Genomic DNA, 18,312 nt, shown 5'->3' with positions numbered 1-18,312 from the left:
TAACATCAAGCGAAAGAACAGGGTTGGCACGTGGAACGGGCAAGCAGACAATACAACGGGGCTTGAAAGCATACGAATTGACCAGTAGCCGTACGCCAGGTGGTATTGAAACGTGTGGCGTTGTGGGAAAGAAACCTCGGTTTTTGGGAATGAGCAATAAAATATTGGGGAATTGGACTTAAACCGTGGTGGCTAAATTCACATGGGTGTGCATGCAGGGATAAGTTTTGGGTTTTGTCAGAGTTTGAGCAGGGCACCGCCGTACGTGTTTACGCTGGCACGCCGTTCTTGGCTACCGCTAGTTTGCGAGAGCTGAATGCAGCATTGACACTTGAGTAGCCACCGACCGGAACACTGAAACACCAAGACCAGAAATGGCACTGACTGGGAGCGTAGAAGCTTCACCGTCCGCAGTGTTCGGGCTCTTGTACACTCATTATCCGTTAACTTCACTGAAACTTACCTTTTATTCAATGTGTAGTTCCATGACAGAAACCGTCCGCGTCGAGAGGATCCGAGATGCCGTAGCTATATGAACCTATCAACACGTTTCTCGTGTTGTCCCGGCTGGGCAAAGACGAAGGATGACCTCTCTGTTGAATGGCTGACCTTCACTTCTCACAACACAACTTCATTTCCCTTGGCAAACCACCTTAATCAGTCGCTCGTTGCAACCGTGACCCTTATGATCATAGGGTACATAAGGTCAATACTGTATTATCAAGAATTCATCTCCTCCGTTTCACCGGATGGATGTACATTTAGAAGGCATTTCGGGATCTTTTGTGTCGTTTCTCATGACTGCGATGGCGGAGATGACGGACATACTATCTCTTAGTCTCCGTACTCCCAAAAGGGTTGTCTGCTCTGCGTTATGCTCGAGGGCAGGGCTGCTCATCCACCTCGCAGCCATTCTCGGACATGGACGCCAATAACATTTGCCGGATTTGACCCCTAACGATGGCTATCTAATGTTCTAGAATGACTTACCCGGCCCTCAAGCCGTCCCTGCATCGAAGCGAGCCAGGTTGGGTTTGCAATACCATTACGCCACTAGTCCTGGGCACTTCCGAGATTTTGATCTCCCTCCGTGACGCACTTGTACTGTCCATTTCGAGACCTCATTTGAATGCCGAGGGGCTCGCATCATGTCCTCAGTGGTCCAGTTTTCCTCCCAGGTTACTGCCAAGCTGGGTTCGGTTGTCGGCAACACGGCAGAATGCCCCCTTCTTGGGAATCTGGGAATGCTCCAACAAACTCGGAAAAATCGGATGTCATTTATTTAGCCTCATTCTGGATTTCTTGTGACGTGCCATAGCAATGTCCCGGATAATGCTTACTGCCACGTTCTTACTGTTTACATTTATTCCCGTACACATTACTTCCCTTCTCTGTCTTTGCAATTCATGGAACCCTTCCTGCGGGTGCCTAATCTACAGCCGGCAAACCGATGCTACATGTGGGAAAAGGAACCACCAGATTGTCCATGTTGGGCGACACGACGCCGCAGAATGGAGGGCTTCAAATCTGGCTTGTTCCCTGGATTGGGGATCTGCGGCTTGCTCCTCGTCGATCCTGCGTGAGTGCGCTGTCAGCTTTCCAGAACCGCATAGACCTGAACTGGCTGTCGAGACAGAGACCATGAGAACCATCTACGTCGGCCTCGCGGCTGCCCTCTGCTGGACTGGCGCGCTCAGCGCCAGCCCGACAGCAGAAAAGCGAGATGTCGATGCGGCCCTGTCTAGCCGGCGCCGCCTTCTAGCAGCAAGGCACAATGGCCGATCCCGCTACGCCAGCAGCGGCTTCGCCGAACTGGGATTGCGCCAGGCAGATCCCCAATGTGGTCCCCAGGCTGGGAGATGTCCCGGCGATTTGTGTTGCTCCAGCTACGGCTTCTGCGGCGATTCGGTCGACCACTGCCACCCGCTCTTTGACTGTCAGACGCAGTATGGCACTTGCGGGTGGCCGAGGGTGGCTCCTCAGCCGACCACTACCAGCACTTCAACCACGTCAGCTCGGCCCTCTATCACCAGCACCAGCACTACCACGACATCCCGCCCGCCGACGACAACCACGACCTCGTCCATGTCCACGTCGATCAGACCTAGCACCAGCACGACGTCCACCATCCCAATCCCCACGGGCGCTCTCCAAGTCACCACCAACGGGCAGTGCGGCAACAACACCATGTGCATTGGCAACCCCAACTTCGGCCCCTGCTGCTCCCAGTTCTTCTGGTGCGGCTCCTCGCTGGAATACTGCGGCGCCGGCTGCCGGAGCGAGTTTGGCGCCTGCTTAGGCATTCCCGGCCTCCCCGGAAACCCACCCACCAACGGCACTACCACCAGCACCACCACGTCAGGAGGCGGCCCTGTCATCACCAGTACGACGACTCCGCCGGTTAGCACCGCTACCAGCACTACAACGACGAGAGGAGCTACTTCAAGCACCACATCGGCCGCTCCCTCGTTCACTCTGCCGCCCGGTCAGCGGTCTAGCACTGACGGCAGGTGCGGCAATGGCGTCAACTGTCTTGGGTCCACCTTTGGACGGTGCTGCAGCCAGTTTGGGTGGTGCGGCGACGGGGATCAGTTTTGTCCCTACATTGTGGGATGCCAGCCTGAGTTTGGGTATTGTGATCCCCAGTAAACTGTGTGGTTGCCGCTGGTTTCCGGGCATCGATGTCAGCACGCGGGAGAAGGTTAGAATGACGTACTGCCCTCACTGCCCCCATGCATGCAGGCATGGAAGTTGATGACACGGCGCACGAGCATCCTCTTTCCACGGGCAATTAGTGAAGTATCATAGCTAAATAGATTTGTTCCAGAGTTGCGAGTTGACCAAGAGCTGTGAGAGCAGCTATGCATTCAGTGTTGCGTTTGAGATACAGAATGTTGCCGTGTTTATTCGTGGCCGCGTCATCCTTCAATCTTACCTGATTTTCCTTTTTCATCGGAGTTCGTCATAATCACACTTCCAAGCGTGGTATACAGACGGATCACGTCGCATCGAAAGCTCGTCACAAGTGGAGCGAATCCCAGTGCCACATGCACCATATTGCGCTAGGCAGCTGGCTAGGACTGACCAGGCTGACCAGCTCAGACTGTTCGAGATCTCCCTTTGTAGGGGTGATCTGATCACCATGGTTCCAGTCCGTCATAAAGCGTCCGCCGAAGCAAACAAATATTGTTGGAGCTGTTAGTGTATAGTAGTGCACCCTGGCATTGTTTTGAGGGTTAAGACGAGAGTAACTAATTGGAAATCTGGGGCGGTTGGAAAGGCGCTTGTTTGACTTACATGGCCGTTTGAGACTCATGGTTCGTACCGAAGCCTTCTGTAGTCTGCACTTCCTGGTCTTCCAGTGCGTCCAGGCGCATTGCTTCGCGCTACAGCTCCCTCTTCCAGAGGATATCCTTGATTCCGGTGTAGCGCATCTCAATCGTGTCTTTCACCCAATACAGGCCAGAGCCCGAGAGCCGGAGATCGGCAAAATCTGGCTCCATAATGGCATCATGGGTCTCGACCGACAGACCGAAGCGTCCATGAATGCCCGCCACTGAGCATCGCTCTCGTTTGGCGGCGTCGCCCTTGCTCTCCATATATATGTAAACGTCAAATGGTCGTGCCTTAGGATTTAGAGTTGACGCTGGGGAGTGGATGTAGGACGGTAAAAGAAAGTGGGTTGAGAGATTGAAGTGGGGGGGAAACAGTGCTCGATGGGTTGCTCTTTAACGCTTTGCATAAACGCAAGAATATGGACTAGAGGGAACTGTTATAATACAACTATGACGTCGACGCATCGGAGCTGAAAGGTGGGTAAGTCTACCTAAGCAAAGCTTGAGCAAAGACTGAGCCGGCCATGACGCCAGATTTGTAGACGTTAGCTGCATCTATGAACCTTAGAGCAACAGGAACCGCAGCATACGGACCTACCTAACTAAACACTACGCACTCTGGTGTGGACCGGGCGTTGACCTCTCCTAGCCTCGCCAATGCACCCCGGAGTGGTGCCAGACACGATGTTGAAAGAATCCGAGCATATGGCCGCGAAGAACAAAATGAACAAAGTCGATCATGCAGGACTATCTGTTGGCTCGGTGATGAGGGGGGGCCGGCACCAGAACCTTAACTCAAGCACAAGGTACCTTACCTATCATCATGAGGCGTTGGGATGTCCTAGAGAGTTCAGTCAAGATACGCAGATGTACAACCGGGTTTTCCCTGCGCCTTCATCGTCAAGAGCCTAGTGCATCACTCTAGTTTACTCAGCGCTTCCATGTCTCGTCTCCATTGCTTCTTGACCTCACCAAGCAGCCCAGGCCTTGCCAGCACATCCACAGCCGTCCCTGCGAGCGCCTTTCCTACTCTCAACGCCCTCATGAAGGCCGACTTGGTCCCTGCCGCCATCTTAAAATCTGGACTATGCGGTTGTCCTGCCTTCGGACCAGGGGGAATGGCAAAGCTCGCATTGACACTAGGCATGATATGGCTGATGTTGCCTTGATCCGTGCTCGACTTCACCCAGGTAAACCGCTGGTCCCCGCAGCCTGGCGGCTGGATCGGAGGATCGGGCAGGTCTGGCAGCGAATCCCAGTACTTTGTGTAGGATGCCGCGAGAACTCTGTTGGGGAAGTGGTCTTGGTATCCTGGAGTGATCCTCAATTTGATCATCGCGCCGGTGGCCTCGGCTCCGGCTCGAAAACAAGCGCTGACCTTTTCTTGGAGGTCATGAAGTCGAGAGGCACTGTTGGCGCGGATCACGCAGACGCAAGCAGCATACGCGTGGATAATGTTGGTGGCTTCCTCTCCGCCATCGGTAATGGCCAGGCCAATGACATCTCCTGGCATGGTCTGCTGGCGCAAGACCGATACGGCATTGTAGGAGACGACAAGGGCATCGAGGGCATTGATGCCCATCCACGGATTCTTGGCCCCGTGAGCAGCACGTCCAAAGTATTCGACCCCGAGGCGGGCAAATGCGGTTGTCCGGACAAGAGGGCTGTTGTGCAGGATTCCAGGGTGCGAGATCAGAGAGACGTCGACTCCTTTGTATGCTCCGCGCTCCATGAGGCGAATCTTGCCACCGCCAAAGCCTTCCTCTCCCGGCGTGCCAAAGATGAGAACCTTCCCGACAAGCTTGTATCGTCGCATCATCTCCGCCGTTGCTAAGCCAGCAGCCATGGAGGCAGTAGCGATCAGATTATGCCCGCAGGCGTGGCCCAAATTGGGGAGTGCGTCTGACGTGACACTTTGTTACCATCTTGCTGCTTGAGTTTAATGGTGAGGTCTCAAGTTACATACCCATTTCAACGTTGAAAGAGACGGCCGGCCCCGGTTTACCACTATCGAAGACTGCTATCCATGCGGTTTCCATTCCACAGGCCGAACCTGTTACCTGCCATCCTTCCTCTCGCGATCGCAAGAAGTCTGTCAGGGCCTGGTGTGCCTTGTACTCCTGGAACGCCAGCTCTGGGTTTGCGTGAATGAAGGCGTTCAACGTCCAAAGTGAATCCCAAAGACTCTCGATGTAGCTCTCAATGTCTGTCAGGTACTCGGGCGAGTGTTTGTCTTCCTTGGTCTCAATGCGATGCAAACCACATTCAATATCATCTCTGGAAACTAGGATGTAGCCCTCGTCTTCCATTCCGAGTTTCACGTTATGTCGACCGGGCTTTAGATTTCAGACTTCCTTTGAGCTCAGCTAAAAGAATCAACGTTGCTGGCGAGGTGTCAGCTCAGGGTGGAATGGTGGACCGGTTAATGTTAACTGGGACCCAGCCGTGCATATTGCCTCCCGGAATCAGGTGCTTCCGTTATATTATTTCTGGATAAGCACTGCCGTTTGTCCCGGCAGTTGGGAAAGGGGCTTGCAGCTCGTGCCCAAGACAACACAGCACTTAAACACACCATTGATAGCCAGACAACGCTCGGTACTTGTAAACAACAACAAGTCGCAGCAAAAAGCTCTATTCCCGGCATGCAAGAAGCTGCTGTCACGCTTAACAATAACGATGATTCAGAAGCTGCCCGGAAACACCATGTAGCTACCACGCTCAACTATTGGGACGATCCGGGAGACGGCTCCCTCCCAACTCCCATCTTCATCGGCCGGGGCAGAGTCACAAACAACCGCCCACACCGCGCTCATGAGTTTATGATAAACGACATAACCGGCGAGGAGCACCAGTATTCCCTCGACAAGCATGGTTTTCAATACTGTCGACACGAAAGCAGCGAGAAGGAATTCATCGATGAGCAAGCCATTCGATCCATCTACTACGAGGAGTGCAAATCTCTGTTGAAACTCGTGACAGGCGCAAGCCGCATCCACATCTTCAACCACAAAGTCCGCCGGGGCCCGACGCAGTGGCACCATCTAGGCTTGCATGGAAAGAATCTCGCAAATCGGGGGCCGGTTACCAGAACACACGTAGACCAGTCCTACGTGGGGGCGGAGCTTAGGCTCAGATGGGAGTTTCCCAACCCAAAAGAAGCCGACGAGCTGCTCAGGGGGAGGTACCAAATCATCAACATCTGGCGGCCAATCGCGATTATTCTCAAAGATCCGATTGCGGTGGCCGACGCCAACTCGGTTCCGGACTCGGACCTTGTCGGCGCCCGCATGGTGGAAGACGACTTTGAGGGGGAGTCTTGGGTAGTCCGGCACAATCCGAACCATCGGTGGCACTTCAAGTACCGGATGACGCCTCAGGACGTGCTTTTTATTAAGTGCTTCGACTCAGAGACGTCCGTGGCGCGCAGGGCGCTGCACTCGGCGTTCGAAGACCTGGCTCACCGAGATGAGGTATCCCGGCAAAGCATCGAGGTCAGGTGCCTGGTCTTATATTGAGAGAGACACGGAAAAATGTATGGGTTTTTCATTTTCCTCTTTAAATCGGAAGAGTAGTACTTCAAAGGTACTGCAATACAAATTGTTTGGGAACAAAGCTAGCCCCTGAAATGTTCTGAGAGAGCCATTCTGAGCGCCCAAGAAACTCGCCGAATCGGTACTTAGATTGTTGCCTGTAGATGCAATGCATGCTTCCCACTATTCTTAAGGGATTATTGTTTCCCATGCTCCTGACCATACAAATTGCCTCAAGGCGTGCGGGGAGCTTATGAGTTACAACCGGCAAAGAGGCTCAATAAGTGATGAGTGGAGAGCAACCGCTCTAGATTATCACAATGCGACACCCCTCACAGGTCTACGAGAAACCAAGCGCGGGGCGCAATAACTAGCTCAATATCTCTAAGGTCCTTGAAGAACAGTGGTACCAACTGCCGGTTTTGAGTAGATCATGGTTGACATCAATTGATCATGAGGAATGATGATCCTGAGCATGTCGTTGATCATTAGTGAACGGTGGGTAGGAAAAACGTCTTCCATATATACCCATGTTTTTCGCCTTGTCGTGGCTCATTCCCATTTTTCAGCTGAAATCTTCCTTACCCGCACATCCACGCAAGAGTTCCTCGAGTGTGATCATGGCCTCAGTCTCTGAAGTTCCGCAAACAGTCGAATGGCAGGGCAAGCAGGTCCCCGTCTGGTCCATGAGGACCATCGACTACGGTCTTGTGCTCTCACAGGATCCCGATGAGGTAGAAAAGGTGACCAAGGCCTGTCTCGAGGACGGGTACTTCCAGCTCGACCTCAACGGCATCGACGGCCGCGGCATGCTCGAGGACCGCCAAGAGGTTCTCAAGCTGATGCATCGCTTCTTCGAGGCGCCGCTCGAGGCCAAGAACGAGTACGGCCTGATTGATTCCCATCTCGGCTACGAGCCGGTCGGCAACCGAACGGGTGCCTTTGGGGCGGGCACCAAGGATGGGTACGAGATGCTCAAGGTGTCGCGAGACGAGATCCAGCAAGGCAGCCCCAGAGTGCCGTCACCCATCAAGAACAGCGGCGATCTGCACATTCTGGAGCGGGCGATTGGCAGCTGCAACACGGTCACCAAGGTCATCCTCTCGGCCCTGTCTACCGGTATGGGCCTCGCCGGGGCCGAGCGCTTCGAGAAGTCGCACCGCAACGACCGGCCCTCGACCACGACGCTGTCCATGATGCACTACCTCCCGGCCGAAGTGACGGGCCAGAGCAAGATCGGGCACCAGAAGCACACCGACATCAGTTCGCTGACGCTGCTCTTTAGCGACCAGTGGGGCCTTCAGATCCGGCCCCCCGGCGAGTGCGGCGCGCGCGAGATGGGCTTCGTCGAGCCCAAACCCGGTTGCGCCTTTGTGCACGTCGGCGACTCGCTGCGGTTCGCCAGCGGCATGAAGTTCCAGTCGTGCATCCACCGCGTGGTACCCTTCGACCCGGCCGAACACCGCTACTCGATCGCCTACTTCCTCCGGGCCGAGGACGATACCATGTTCATGGACAGCGAGGGCCGCTACGTGACGGCCAAGGAGTGGCACGACCAAAAGTTCAAGGCCTTTACCGACCCGCCCGTGTGGCAGGCCATGGCGCCCAAGTCCATGATCCTTGGCGGCATGAAGGAGGATGGAGCTGACGACCGCGAGCCTGTGGCCCCCTTTGTCCCTGAAGTTTCCAAGGAGACGGCAGTTCAGGCATAAGGCCCCTGCGTACATGCATCCGTCAGCGGTTTCAAACAGGGCCCGCTTAACTCTCTGCTGTACTTGACTCCTTATTTCACTCGCTAGCGTCGGCCTATCTCAGTTTAGGGGTAGCAGTTGTTCTCTAGGTCCAATTCAATCCAGAGCAGCAAGATGAACCACCATGAGATCTACCTTCAATCAACCCTCCACAGCTCACCCTTCTCCTGAGCCTCGGCCACAAGCTTGTTGTAAATGGCCACCTTCTCCTCGTACTCACGCACCAGATCGTCATCACGCTTGCCCTGGGTGCTCCCACCGAATGCCCTCACAGCGGCATAGTAAACATCGGCGAGGGCTTCACACACCCCCCTCGCACTAGCCGAGCGGCATTGATAATACAAACTATGAACCAGAATTCAATGTTAGTTCCAAGATCGAGAGAACCGGGAGGGGCAGCTGACTCGGTCTTGAAGTTGTCGTCGATTCTCAACTTCCCGGCATCCGTGAACCTGTTCTGGTTCTTGTAGTTGCGGTACCCAAAATCGTGGCGATGGCAAGCGGGGATAAAGGAGAAGCCGAACGGGTTATCCGGGGACGAACTGCACCCGTCCGAGTCCCAGATCAGAGTGGGCGGGTCGCGGGCGTTTCGCTTGGAAGTGAAGGCGGGAAGGGTGATGCTGTAGAGATACTGGTCGGTGATCTGGCTGGCTGTTTGCCGCTGGACCAGAGAGGATGCATCTGCCTCGCCTTGGGTGGGGAAGCCCAGCACCGTCGAGGCCAGGAAAAGAATGCTCAAGGAGAACTTCATGCTGAAGGAGGGTGAGGCAGAGCTCGGCGTCTGCACGACTGAGGAGACTGAGCAGTAATGTCCACATCATGCGTCCGGACTAGACCATCTGCTGATAGATGCTATATAGATGAATGCTAGAGGCCAAAAGCCCTCTTCCCGTCCCGAGACTTCGAAGCGCCATTCCTGAGCTGGACACCGAGGGGACGAAGCTCAGAGATGCCAGCTGGCGGTTCAAGGAGACATGGCCAACAGCGCCGCAGCAACCTGCCCTTTGAAGAAAGGCTGACCGGCGATCTGAGCATGACATTCCGCGATGAGACCCTAGGCGGACACTGGGTCGCATCTGCCGCTGCCGGAACCTGAGGATTGAACGGTTTAAAAGTTGGTAAGGACCAAGTCGGCGACCCGTCAGATGGCACACTCCAACCACGCCCAAACCTGGCAGGAATGTCGATCACCATGTTCTCCGTAGGCATGTTCGAGGGACAGTGGAAGGTGCAGGCAATGGTTGGCTCTCGTTGATCTGGGCCTTTCTCGCCAAGACGACGCGGTTGTTGCAGCCGACAGATGCACCATGCATGCTGTTTACTTCGGAAGGACTTGAAGACGTAAGAAATCCGAGACTTACCCCGCAGTAAACCTTAATCCAAAAAACAGCGTAGCTGCAGCACGTGATGACGTATAACTGAAACTCCCTTGTCATCCGTAAGTCGCACTCATTCCGAAATGCTGACGGGCGGAATTTAGCTTTGCTGACTGCCAAGTCGGGGCAAGTTACAGTACGTAAGGAGTCGAGAGAGTTTCCATTACCATTCTTGGCACATCCCACCTCCGCACTTGCAAAAGAGAAGGTAGCATTCCAGCTCGCGAACTTGCTTCCTATTCCGTCCAGCCAACCACCCAGAACGACAAGCTTCGCCACTCGACAGCGCAGCATGGTACCGGGCGTTTTTGATCAGCAACGAGCCCGGCTAACCCCGGCCGTGGTGCGCGACGGATATTACGACCTTGGGAATTTCCGTATGCCCGTCACAACCGCAAGCGACGAGGTTCAAACATGGTTCAGCCGCGGACTTGTCTGGTGCTACGCCTTCAACCACGAAGAAGCCGTCAGATGCTTCGAACGCGCCGCCGCCCAGGACCCGGCCTGTGCCATGGCTTATTGGGGGATGGCCTACGCCCTCGGCCCCAATTACAACAAGCCGTGGGGCATCTTTGACGACGGCGAGCTAGAGCGCAACACCCAACAAGCGAGGCGGGCCCTGGTGCAAGCTCTTGGAAGAGCATCTGCAGCAACACCAGTCGAGCGCGCCCTCATCCATGCCCTGCAGCATCGCCATCCGGAAGAGCGCGTCACCGCCGCCCAGGGGTACACGCTCAATCATGCATACGCAGCCGCTATGGAACAAGTCTATTTAAAACATTCAGATGACCCGAATGTTACGGCCATTTACGTCGACGCCTTGATGAACTTGAATCCGTGGCAGCTCTGGGACGTGCGGACTGGGGAACCAGTCAAGGGGGCGCGCACCTTGGATGCTCGAGCCGCCCTGGAAAGGGGGTTGGCCAAGCATCCAGACCATCCTGGCATGCTCCATCTGTACATCCACCTGATGGAGATGTCCAGCCACCCCGAAGTGGCACTGAAAGCCGCTGACAGCCTGCGGGGCCTGGTCCCCGACGCGGGCCATCTCAACCACATGCCCACGCACATCGACATCCTCGTTGGAGACTACCGGCGGGCCGTCTCGTCCAACACCGAGGCTATCAAGGCCGACACCAAGTTCGTCAGCAGAGACGGCGCCATCAACTTCTACAGCCTCTACCGCTGCCACAACTACCACTTCCGCATCTACGCCGCCATGTTTGCCGGGCAATCTGCCGTGGCCCTCGAGACGGCCTCACTTCTCGAGCAGACGCTGCCAGAGGCTCTCCTCCGCATCCAATCCCCCCCGATGGCAGATTGGCTCGAGGGGTTTCTATCCATGCGAATTCACATCTTGATCCGCTTTGGCCGCTGGCAAGACATCATCGATCTCACCTTCCCCCGCGACAGGGACCTCTACTGCACGACAACGGCCATGATTTACTATGCTAAAGGCGTTGCCCTGGCCAACACGGGACGAACCCCTGAGGCTGACCGCACCAAGCTGCTTTTCCAGGAGGCCGTCAAGCGAGTCCCTTCTTCCCGAACAATCTTCAACAACAGCTGCCGTGACATCCTCGCCATCGCCGCGGCCATGCTAGACGGCGAGCTGGAATACCGTCGGGGCAACATCGACCTCGGCCTCGACCATCTCGCGCGGGCCATCGACCTCGACGATTCGCTCCCCTACGACGAGCCATGGGGCTGGATGCAGCCCACCCGGCACGCGTACGGTGCCCTTCTCATGGAGCTCGGCCGCCTCGAGGAAGCCCTGGCCGTCTACACGGCCGACCTGGGGTTCGATAGCACGCTGCCCCGGGCGCAGCAGCACCGGAACAACGTGTGGGCGCTGCATGGGCTGCACGAGTGTCTGACGCGCCTGGGCCGCGAGAGGGAGGCTCGTGTCGTCCGGCCGCAGCTCCAGCTTGCTTTGGCCATCGCCGACGTTCCCGTCAAGTCGTCGTGCTTTTGCCGGCGCAATAATGGGCGCCTGTGAGCGAAGCCAATCTCCAGCGGCTTCATATCCGGGCCTGCAGCGCGCATGTGTTCATTCTCAGATTATCGTTACATTTCATTTGAAGAGTAGAACCGTACAGGTATACCATAGTTGTTGCTTTAGTGGCTTGTTGGTACCTGTCCACCCTGTGCCTCTTAACCAGTTACTATCTCGCCAAATGGTCCGAGTCTCAGGCTTGGTTTGGATTATATATCAATTGCCCCTTGGCTCGGCATGTCATGAGATTTCCATCGCGTGTCAGCATTGAACGCTGTCCCACTTTCCCAGCCTCATGCCTGGAGCATGAGCCATATCCCTCTAACCGTGTGTATCCCAGTACTCCTCAAGAACCTCGTGCACCTCATCGACATTGTTATACGGCTCCAGGCTTGCCATGAATTGGACCTTTTCTGTGATGGCAGCGGGTGTGAACTTTGCAGCCGTCACGGCTTCGGCACGCCATCGACCTTCCATCGGGTCACGGAATGCCGTCTCGTTGTATCCGAGATCGAGCAGTGCCGTGACATTGAAAGCGGCCATCATCTCATGCTGCCGAAGGGACTGTTCAGCGAGTGGCCCCCATGTAAAGGGGGGTTTGGGGGATTTCGAAATCTAGAATTGGAGGTACGACTGGACACTTACATCTTCATGGATGAGATTGTGGCAGTGAAACATGTAGACGCCGTCCCAGGGAGCATAATGGGCCTCGACCCTGACAGTCTCGCCAGGGCCCAGCCAGACGACGTCTTTGAGCCCCATGGTTTCGTACTCGTAAAGGGGCCGGTCACCGTTGGTTCGGGACAAGACCTTGAAGTCGACAAGATGGATGTGAATCGGATGGCTCCAGCCGCCGCTGCTGTTCTCGAGCTCCCACACCTCGACTGTGCCCCTGGGCACATTGGCCAGCACGCGGTTGGCCATGTCGGCGAAGACAACGCCGTTGATCTGCCATTGACTGTTGGACCGATGGAACAAAAACTCATGGTCGACCCCGGGCCCGGCTGGGGACGGCCAGTGGACCGTTGCCAGGGTCGAAGGAACCGCGCTGGGGTCCGCCACGGGAGTGCCAGAGACAACAAAACGCATAACCTTGCCAGTGTGCAGGTAGTCCTCATCATCGCCAACGTCCTCTGTGTTTCGCAAAGTGATGTTCTGGCCAGCAAGAGGGGAAAAGTCAAAGACAACCTCGTACCGCTCGCCCATGGAGAGGTACAGCTCAGACGCTGCGACAGGAGCCGCGAGCAATCCCGAGTCCGATGCGATGACCTGGAAGGGTATCTTCGCCGTGGATCCGGATTGGCGTTGGAAGTACAGCAGAAATGTGCGCGAGACGGACACGTCGAGAAAACGAAGCCGGTATTTGCGCGGTTGGACGTTGAAGAACGGCCACGGCTGGCCGTTGACTTGAATGATATCCCCATACAGGGAGTCATCCTCGGAAGCCGGGCTAAATAATGTGCCGTCGCTCTTGTACTGCTTGGACGCGAGAATGAGGGGGATATCAAACTGGCCGTAACCAGATGGTAGGCCGAGCGCATCTTCGGCGGCATCGTGAATGATATAACCGCCTGCCTGGCCTGAACAAGAAAAGCCGTATTAGCTGGCTACCTGGACCAGTTGATCGATCGACGAGTGCATTGCTCTAGTTCGAGCCACTCTTCTAGCACCTACAGAAATACGCATTCTCGGCAGCCTGGGGGCTCGTTAATCAGCAGGTACTCTACACATGTGATTGTCCCCAAGGCTGAACATTGCCACAGCGGCATCACTGCAGTACTCACATGCTCAATGGCGTGGTCGTGATACCACGAGAAACGAGCGCTCTGACTGTTGGGGTAGTAGTAATCCTTGAACTGAAGAGGCTCGATGACATCTTGAGCCCAGCCATCCCAGAGGGCCCGCTGATGAGGTGTAGTCCCATGTTAAAAATAGATGTCACAGAGTTTGAACGACGAGAATGAGCATGACGGGACCCTTACCGAGTATGAACCATGCAGATGGACAGCGCTGGCCATAGTTGCGTTGTTGATGAAGCGCACAACCGTTTCCCGGCCCCTCTGATTAGGAAGGTCGGGCCAGGAGACATTCCGTCATAGCCAACGAGGACGGCATTGTCCTTGTTGGGATAGACCTTCTGTGTAAACTGGTTGATGTAAACCTGGTAGTAGTCAATCGGGTTGCCTGTGACAGGGTTCGTAATAGTCCTGTGTCTCGTTAGAACCCCTCAAGCCGGGGAAAGACAGTGGACTTCGAGAGAGTCGGTCTCACATAGCCGGGGTCTTGACAGGTGGGATCGGAAGCGAAAACTGGTAAAGCCACGTGTACTGTGGGCTTTCCTAATCCTTTCGGGCAACAAGGTTTGGGCCGCCCGTATCAGGAATGGCTGACCTTGAGCCCAAGACAGAATAGAAAAGCCGAAGAGTAACGGCCTTCTCGAGCACAACCATGGCTGCTTTGGCCGCGACGACGTAGAGGTGAATGTGGGGGCGACTTGAACAAGCAGAGCACTAAAGTACCTCATCTGGGATGAAGCAGACAAAAGGCCTCTGTATTTATGATTGGCCATGATGATCAATTCACCCCTTTCATGCCGGAGTCTCATGGGTCGACCTCGAGCATCCACACAAATACTCGGTCCCTTGCCGAACATCCGAACCACAATCCCGTGTCTAGGCGGTAAAGAAGCAACTCTGGATGGTTTTACCGCGAGTCCAGAGTCATTTCTTTGGCCCATTGGTTCCTGGGATCCCAAATCTGCAGCTATGCTCGAGATCAAGGCTCAGACCATCATACAGGAGCTGAAACCGCGGTTCATGGAAAGCCACGAACGGAGCTATTGTCAAAGTCTGTGAACCCAATGAAAAAATTGCATGATCATTTGATGTCGCGTGCGAAAAAGATGCGGATGGCGGGACCACTGTGAAGTGAGCAATTCTCCAATTGCATAGGGCCAGCAGTCCTAAGTCCGTTCGGCATCGGAGGCGCTCATGGAGGAAATCCTCCCCCTGGGCCCTGACGAGGCGGTTTTGTCCAAACATGAAGCGGGAGGAGCCCTGTATGCACGTCTTGCAGAAGTATGCACATGCACCTTGACTACATCTGGCAAACTATTGAACACGCCTCCTGCATAGCGGCAGAGGCAAGCGCCCACTCTGCAAGGCAAGACGAACCGACACAATAAGCCAAGGCCCGCGTATACTGTTGCCAACCTATACTTTATGCCGCTTGATGAATAACGAGCTTGATGTAAGTGGAAATGATTTACTTTCTTGAAGAAGAGCAACATAACTATAACGGGTCAGTTGAAGCCGTGAAACGCATTCCTTCAGCGAGCACCGCCCCTCTTTGCCAGTGTAATATCTCCAGGACCCTACTACACTTTTCCAGTAACATAGATTTAACAAGTTCCATCCTGTTGTATCAACCAAGATAAGAATTAAAGGATTATCCCAGAATCAAGTACCGACGTGCTGTTCCTCATCCCCGGACGCGTCCCCATCATCGCATTGGGCACCGTCCGTGAATTCCGCGCTCTCCAGACCCTTGCTACGGATAGCATATGAACCCACCCACCCCAAGAGCGTGATACCGGCAAAGAGACCCCATGCAAGTGCCTCCCCTTTCAGCCTCACCCTTGTCGAGACGGTGAAGAGCCCGCCAGACAGAAGGGGCCCGAAACTGCGGCCAGCTGCCGAGAGGGTCTGGGCCATGCCGTTGAGCGTGCCCAGGGTTTCGTGCGAGGGCGCAGAGTTGGTGATCTCAGAACCAGTTAGCAACCCCGCATGGAACAGAAGGCGACATGGAACAGAAGGCAACATGGAACAGTAGGCGACATGGAACAGAAGGCGACATGGAACAGTTAGGACATACCAAGAGCATAACACTGCTGAGACCACCAACGGCACAGATGTTTTTCAGGATCAAGGCGACACCCAACTCGCCGTACAGCCAGGCCTTGCCTGTTCCCAATCCAATCACTGGCTTGCTGTCAACATAACCGATCCATGGCATGAGCGCCATGCTGATAGCCATGCCCAAAAGCGAGTACCGATAAGTTCCCAGGTTTCCCATGCGCGATTTGAGCTTTTGGAAGATGGACAGCTGAAACAGGATCGTAGCCAGACCAGCCAGCGAGAGACTGACGCCGATTGTGCCAGGGCCCAGGTTGCGACCTGTGGGCGGTGGTGCCGCGGCGAATATGGGGTAGAGCGAGTTGAAAGAAATGTTGGCGAGTTGAAACACAAGATACGTGCCAAGGACTGCGATGGTGTTGCGGTTTCGCAATGGCTGGAAACCTGAGATGTAGTGCTCGGGGTCCATCTTGCTGTCACCACCTTCCTCACCCGCACTCGCCTCCGACCCGAGCAGCGGCTGTCTTCCATCAGCAGAGTCAGAGTCTGAGGACTCGTTCCCGCTGTTGGAGTAATCGTCCGAGCCCTCCGAACCGTTGCCGAGTGGGGGTGACATCCGTTTTCCTTTCCCCCGCGACGACGCTTCGCTGGACAGGCCGAGTCGTGCTGCGCACCAGTTCCTCGCCCTCTTCAACCCGTCCCAAGCCGGACCCGCAGCAGAATGGTCGCCGCCATCAAGCGTCTCCTCAAACCAAATAGCCAGGACAACGACGCTGGAAAGCAGAAGCGCCGCAACGAAGACATTCGGAGCCAGGAATGGGTACTTAGCGCCACCGGCAATTCCGACCAGCAGACCACCGAGGGCGGGCCCCGTAATGCTCCCGAGGCTGTAGATGACGGGCAGCCAGGTGAAAGCGCTGCTCTGGTTGGTGCGGTCCGTTAGCTCGCCCAAGCATGTCGGCACAATGGCTGCGTTGCCGTTCAGGAGGCCCATGGCGATATGCACCATGAGCAGCTGGACATATGTCTTGCAAAGGCCAAAGAAGACGAAGCACGCCATGAGCAGAGACGTGCCAAGTAGCATGGTGGGCTTTCTTCCAACGCGATCCGACAAGTATCCCCACAGCAAATTCGTAGCCAGCTGCGCGAGAGCAAAGGCCGAGGCCAACAGTCCCACATACAGGCCTTCCTGACCGACCGGGATCTCGTCGAACGAGGCCACCATGGTCGGCAGGTATGGGCCTATCGAATTGAGCGCTGTTTGTTCGGCCAGGGAGAGCAGAGCGAGCAGGCCGAGAGCTGTCCATGGCAGTGGAGTTGCGTGCTCATCTTCGGAATGATCATGATCACTCCTCCTCCCGCCGGGCGGATGTTGCGTGCTGCCGCCGCGCGCGCCATCGGCCTCAAGGTGCTGGTTCTCGTCGGGCGGTCGGAACAGTCGGATATACCATGGGCGACGCTCCCGGGGGGACTGTTGCCCGTCGTAGGGTGTAGCGGGTGGGGGGGTCGGAAAGGTGTGATATTTGGGGGTCGACTGCCGGCGGAGCAGACGTCGAGTTTCTGCTGTGGGAGGTCTCCGGGGTCGGCTTCTGCTCGCTATGGAGTCGCTGTAGGAGAAATTGAACGGCTCTCCTGCGTGGAAAGATCCCGAGGCGCGAGAGCGGCGGGAACGAGAGAGACTCGGCCGTGACGCATTTGCTGTGGCTGCGCTTGCGGCAGCGTGGACCGGCGGCACCATCGCGCTACTCGGAGGAAGGGAGGAAATTAATGTGCGCAAGAGGCGCACAATTCAGAATGTATATCTACTGCAAGAGTTGACTCATCAGGTGCCGGCTCGTTTCCTGGCGGTTTTGTTGCGAGCTTTGTCGCGGTTGCGTTGTGTTTCTTGCCCGCAGTGCCGCTCGGGAGCGGCAATGGAGGGGCTTATCGGGGGGCCGTTGCGACTAACTAATGGGAGAGTGATGTCATTGCAACCCCGGGCCCCATGTCTCAGGTTCTGGGCCCTTGCAGAGATCTCCCCGACATTAATATTGATGAACGGCTTTCAAAATCACCTTTCACCTCAAGGTAGTTCTTGCCGCGACCATAAGGTAAGGTCTTATCAATTGTGAGCGCGTTTGGCATGCTCTTGCGCACATTCAATGTCTACGATCCTAAGATATGAAGTTGTAGGTTTGGAGCCGAAGTTTGAATATGGGTGCCGGTCACTTTCCCAGCCTGCCTCTCCTGCGGCGGGCAAGAGGGTAGTCTAGGTGTCGGAAGCCCAGGCCATCGATTATATCCGGAGTGATCCCCTCCTCGACATCATGATGGGAGACATACGCGGCGTAGTGTGATACTTCACGTCGGGTCGGGGGGCAGACTATACCGCGTACATAATGTAGCCCTAACCCTGACATTTGTTTTAACCCTGACATTTGTTTTAACCCTGACATTTGTTTTAACCCTGACATTTGTTTTAACCCTGACA

At 55.5% G+C, this 18,312-nt stretch overlaps 9 protein-coding genes across 9 annotated transcripts; 4 read left to right on the top strand and 5 right to left on the bottom strand.

Moving 5' to 3' along the window:
- Positions 1-1,293: 1,293 nt before the first annotated feature.
- Positions 1,294-2,829, top strand: N657DRAFT_651103 (carbohydrate-binding module family 18 protein). Its single transcript, XM_062794093.1, has one exon. The coding sequence runs from the start codon at positions 1,642-1,644 to the stop codon at positions 2,647-2,649; it is 1,008 nt and encodes a 335-aa protein (XP_062642410.1). The 5' UTR covers positions 1,294-1,641; the 3' UTR covers positions 2,650-2,829.
- A 49-nt stretch (positions 2,830-2,878) lies between these two features.
- Positions 2,879-3,503, bottom strand: N657DRAFT_713647 (uncharacterized protein; the record flags this gene model as incomplete). Its single annotated transcript, XM_062797453.1, has 3 exons — positions 2,879-3,195; positions 3,298-3,350; positions 3,391-3,503. 3 exons carry the CDS (start codon positions 3,501-3,503, stop codon positions 3,020-3,022), a joined length of 342 nt encoding a protein of 113 aa, XP_062642409.1. The 3' UTR covers positions 2,879-3,019.
- A 552-nt stretch (positions 3,504-4,055) lies between these two features.
- Positions 4,056-5,741, bottom strand: N657DRAFT_605966 (uncharacterized protein). The gene is made up of 2 exons (XM_062790203.1): positions 5,302-5,741; positions 4,056-5,237 (listed from the first exon to the last, which is right to left on the bottom strand). Exons 1-2 carry the CDS (start codon positions 5,642-5,644, stop codon positions 4,252-4,254), a joined length of 1,329 nt encoding a protein of 442 aa, XP_062642408.1. The 5' UTR covers positions 5,645-5,741; the 3' UTR covers positions 4,056-4,251.
- A 150-nt stretch (positions 5,742-5,891) lies between these two features.
- Positions 5,892-6,929, top strand: N657DRAFT_605963 (uncharacterized protein). The gene has a single exon (XM_062790202.1). The coding sequence runs from the start codon at positions 5,978-5,980 to the stop codon at positions 6,848-6,850; it is 873 nt and encodes a 290-aa protein (XP_062642407.1). The 5' UTR covers positions 5,892-5,977; the 3' UTR covers positions 6,851-6,929.
- A 359-nt stretch (positions 6,930-7,288) lies between these two features.
- On the top strand, positions 7,289-8,858 carry N657DRAFT_651101 (Clavaminate synthase-like protein). The gene has a single exon (XM_062794092.1). The coding sequence runs from the start codon at positions 7,396-7,398 to the stop codon at positions 8,575-8,577; it is 1,182 nt and encodes a 393-aa protein (XP_062642406.1). The 5' UTR covers positions 7,289-7,395; the 3' UTR covers positions 8,578-8,858.
- N657DRAFT_659517 (secretory phospholipase A2) lies at positions 8,754-9,367 on the bottom strand (the record flags this gene model as incomplete). Its single annotated transcript, XM_062794997.1, has 2 exons — positions 8,754-8,934; positions 9,021-9,367. The coding sequence occupies 2 exons, from the start codon at positions 9,365-9,367 to the stop codon at positions 8,754-8,756; spliced, it is 528 nt and encodes a 175-aa protein (XP_062642405.1).
- A 1,004-nt stretch (positions 9,368-10,371) lies between these two features.
- Positions 10,372-11,991, top strand: N657DRAFT_659516 (TPR-like protein; the record flags this gene model as incomplete). Its single annotated transcript, XM_062794996.1, has 1 exon — positions 10,372-11,991. One exon carries the CDS (start codon positions 10,372-10,374, stop codon positions 11,989-11,991), a length of 1,620 nt encoding a protein of 539 aa, XP_062642404.1.
- Positions 11,992-12,142: 151 nt separating this feature from the next.
- N657DRAFT_713637 (Cupredoxin) lies at positions 12,143-14,438 on the bottom strand (the record flags this gene model as incomplete). Its single annotated transcript, XM_062797452.1, has 8 exons — positions 12,143-12,540; positions 12,634-13,568; positions 13,663-13,684; positions 13,773-13,892; positions 13,971-14,046; positions 14,076-14,195; positions 14,260-14,327; positions 14,418-14,438. 8 exons carry the CDS (start codon positions 14,436-14,438, stop codon positions 12,310-12,312), a joined length of 1,593 nt encoding a protein of 530 aa, XP_062642403.1. The 3' UTR covers positions 12,143-12,309.
- An 807-nt stretch (positions 14,439-15,245) lies between these two features.
- N657DRAFT_605950 (MFS general substrate transporter) lies at positions 15,246-17,727 on the bottom strand. The gene is made up of 2 exons (XM_062790201.1): positions 15,862-17,727; positions 15,246-15,749 (listed from the first exon to the last, which is right to left on the bottom strand). The coding sequence occupies exons 1-2, from the start codon at positions 17,578-17,580 to the stop codon at positions 15,447-15,449; spliced, it is 2,022 nt and encodes a 673-aa protein (XP_062642402.1). The 5' UTR covers positions 17,581-17,727; the 3' UTR covers positions 15,246-15,446.
- Between the last annotated feature and the right edge of the window lie 585 nt (positions 17,728-18,312).

Source organism: Parathielavia appendiculata, assembly GCF_033297405.1.
Source record: "Parathielavia appendiculata strain CBS 731.68 unplaced genomic scaffold N657scaffold_41, whole genome shotgun sequence".
Classification (NCBI taxonomy): Eukaryota; Fungi; Ascomycota; class Sordariomycetes; order Sordariales; family Chaetomiaceae; genus Parathielavia; species Parathielavia appendiculata.
The sequence above is the reverse complement of the archived record's forward strand: the minus strand, read 5'-3'. Positions and strand labels throughout refer to the sequence as shown.

Bases quoted from the DNA above. Each gene is read 5' to 3' on its own strand.
- N657DRAFT_651103 (XM_062794093.1), top strand. From the start codon at position 1,642: ATGAGAACCATCTACGTCGGCCTCGCGGCTGCCCTCTGCTGGACTGGC.
- N657DRAFT_605966 (XM_062790203.1), bottom strand. From the start codon at position 5,644: ATGGAAGACGAGGGCTACATCCTAGTTTCCAGAGATGATATTGAATGT. The intron at 5,238-5,301 runs GTATGTAACTTG...GTGTCACGTCAG, and splicing joins CTCTTTCAACGTTGAAATGG to ACGCACTCCCCAATTTGGGC.
- N657DRAFT_605963 (XM_062790202.1), top strand. From the start codon at position 5,978: ATGCAAGAAGCTGCTGTCACGCTTAACAATAACGATGATTCAGAAGCT.
- N657DRAFT_651101 (XM_062794092.1), top strand. From the start codon at position 7,396: ATGTTTTTCGCCTTGTCGTGGCTCATTCCCATTTTTCAGCTGAAATCT.
- N657DRAFT_605950 (XM_062790201.1), bottom strand. From the start codon at position 17,580: ATGGTGCCGCCGGTCCACGCTGCCGCAAGCGCAGCCACAGCAAATGCG. The intron at 15,750-15,861 runs GTATGTCCTAAC...ACTGGTTCTGAG, and splicing joins TCAGCAGTGTTATGCTCTTG to ATCACCAACTCTGCGCCCTC.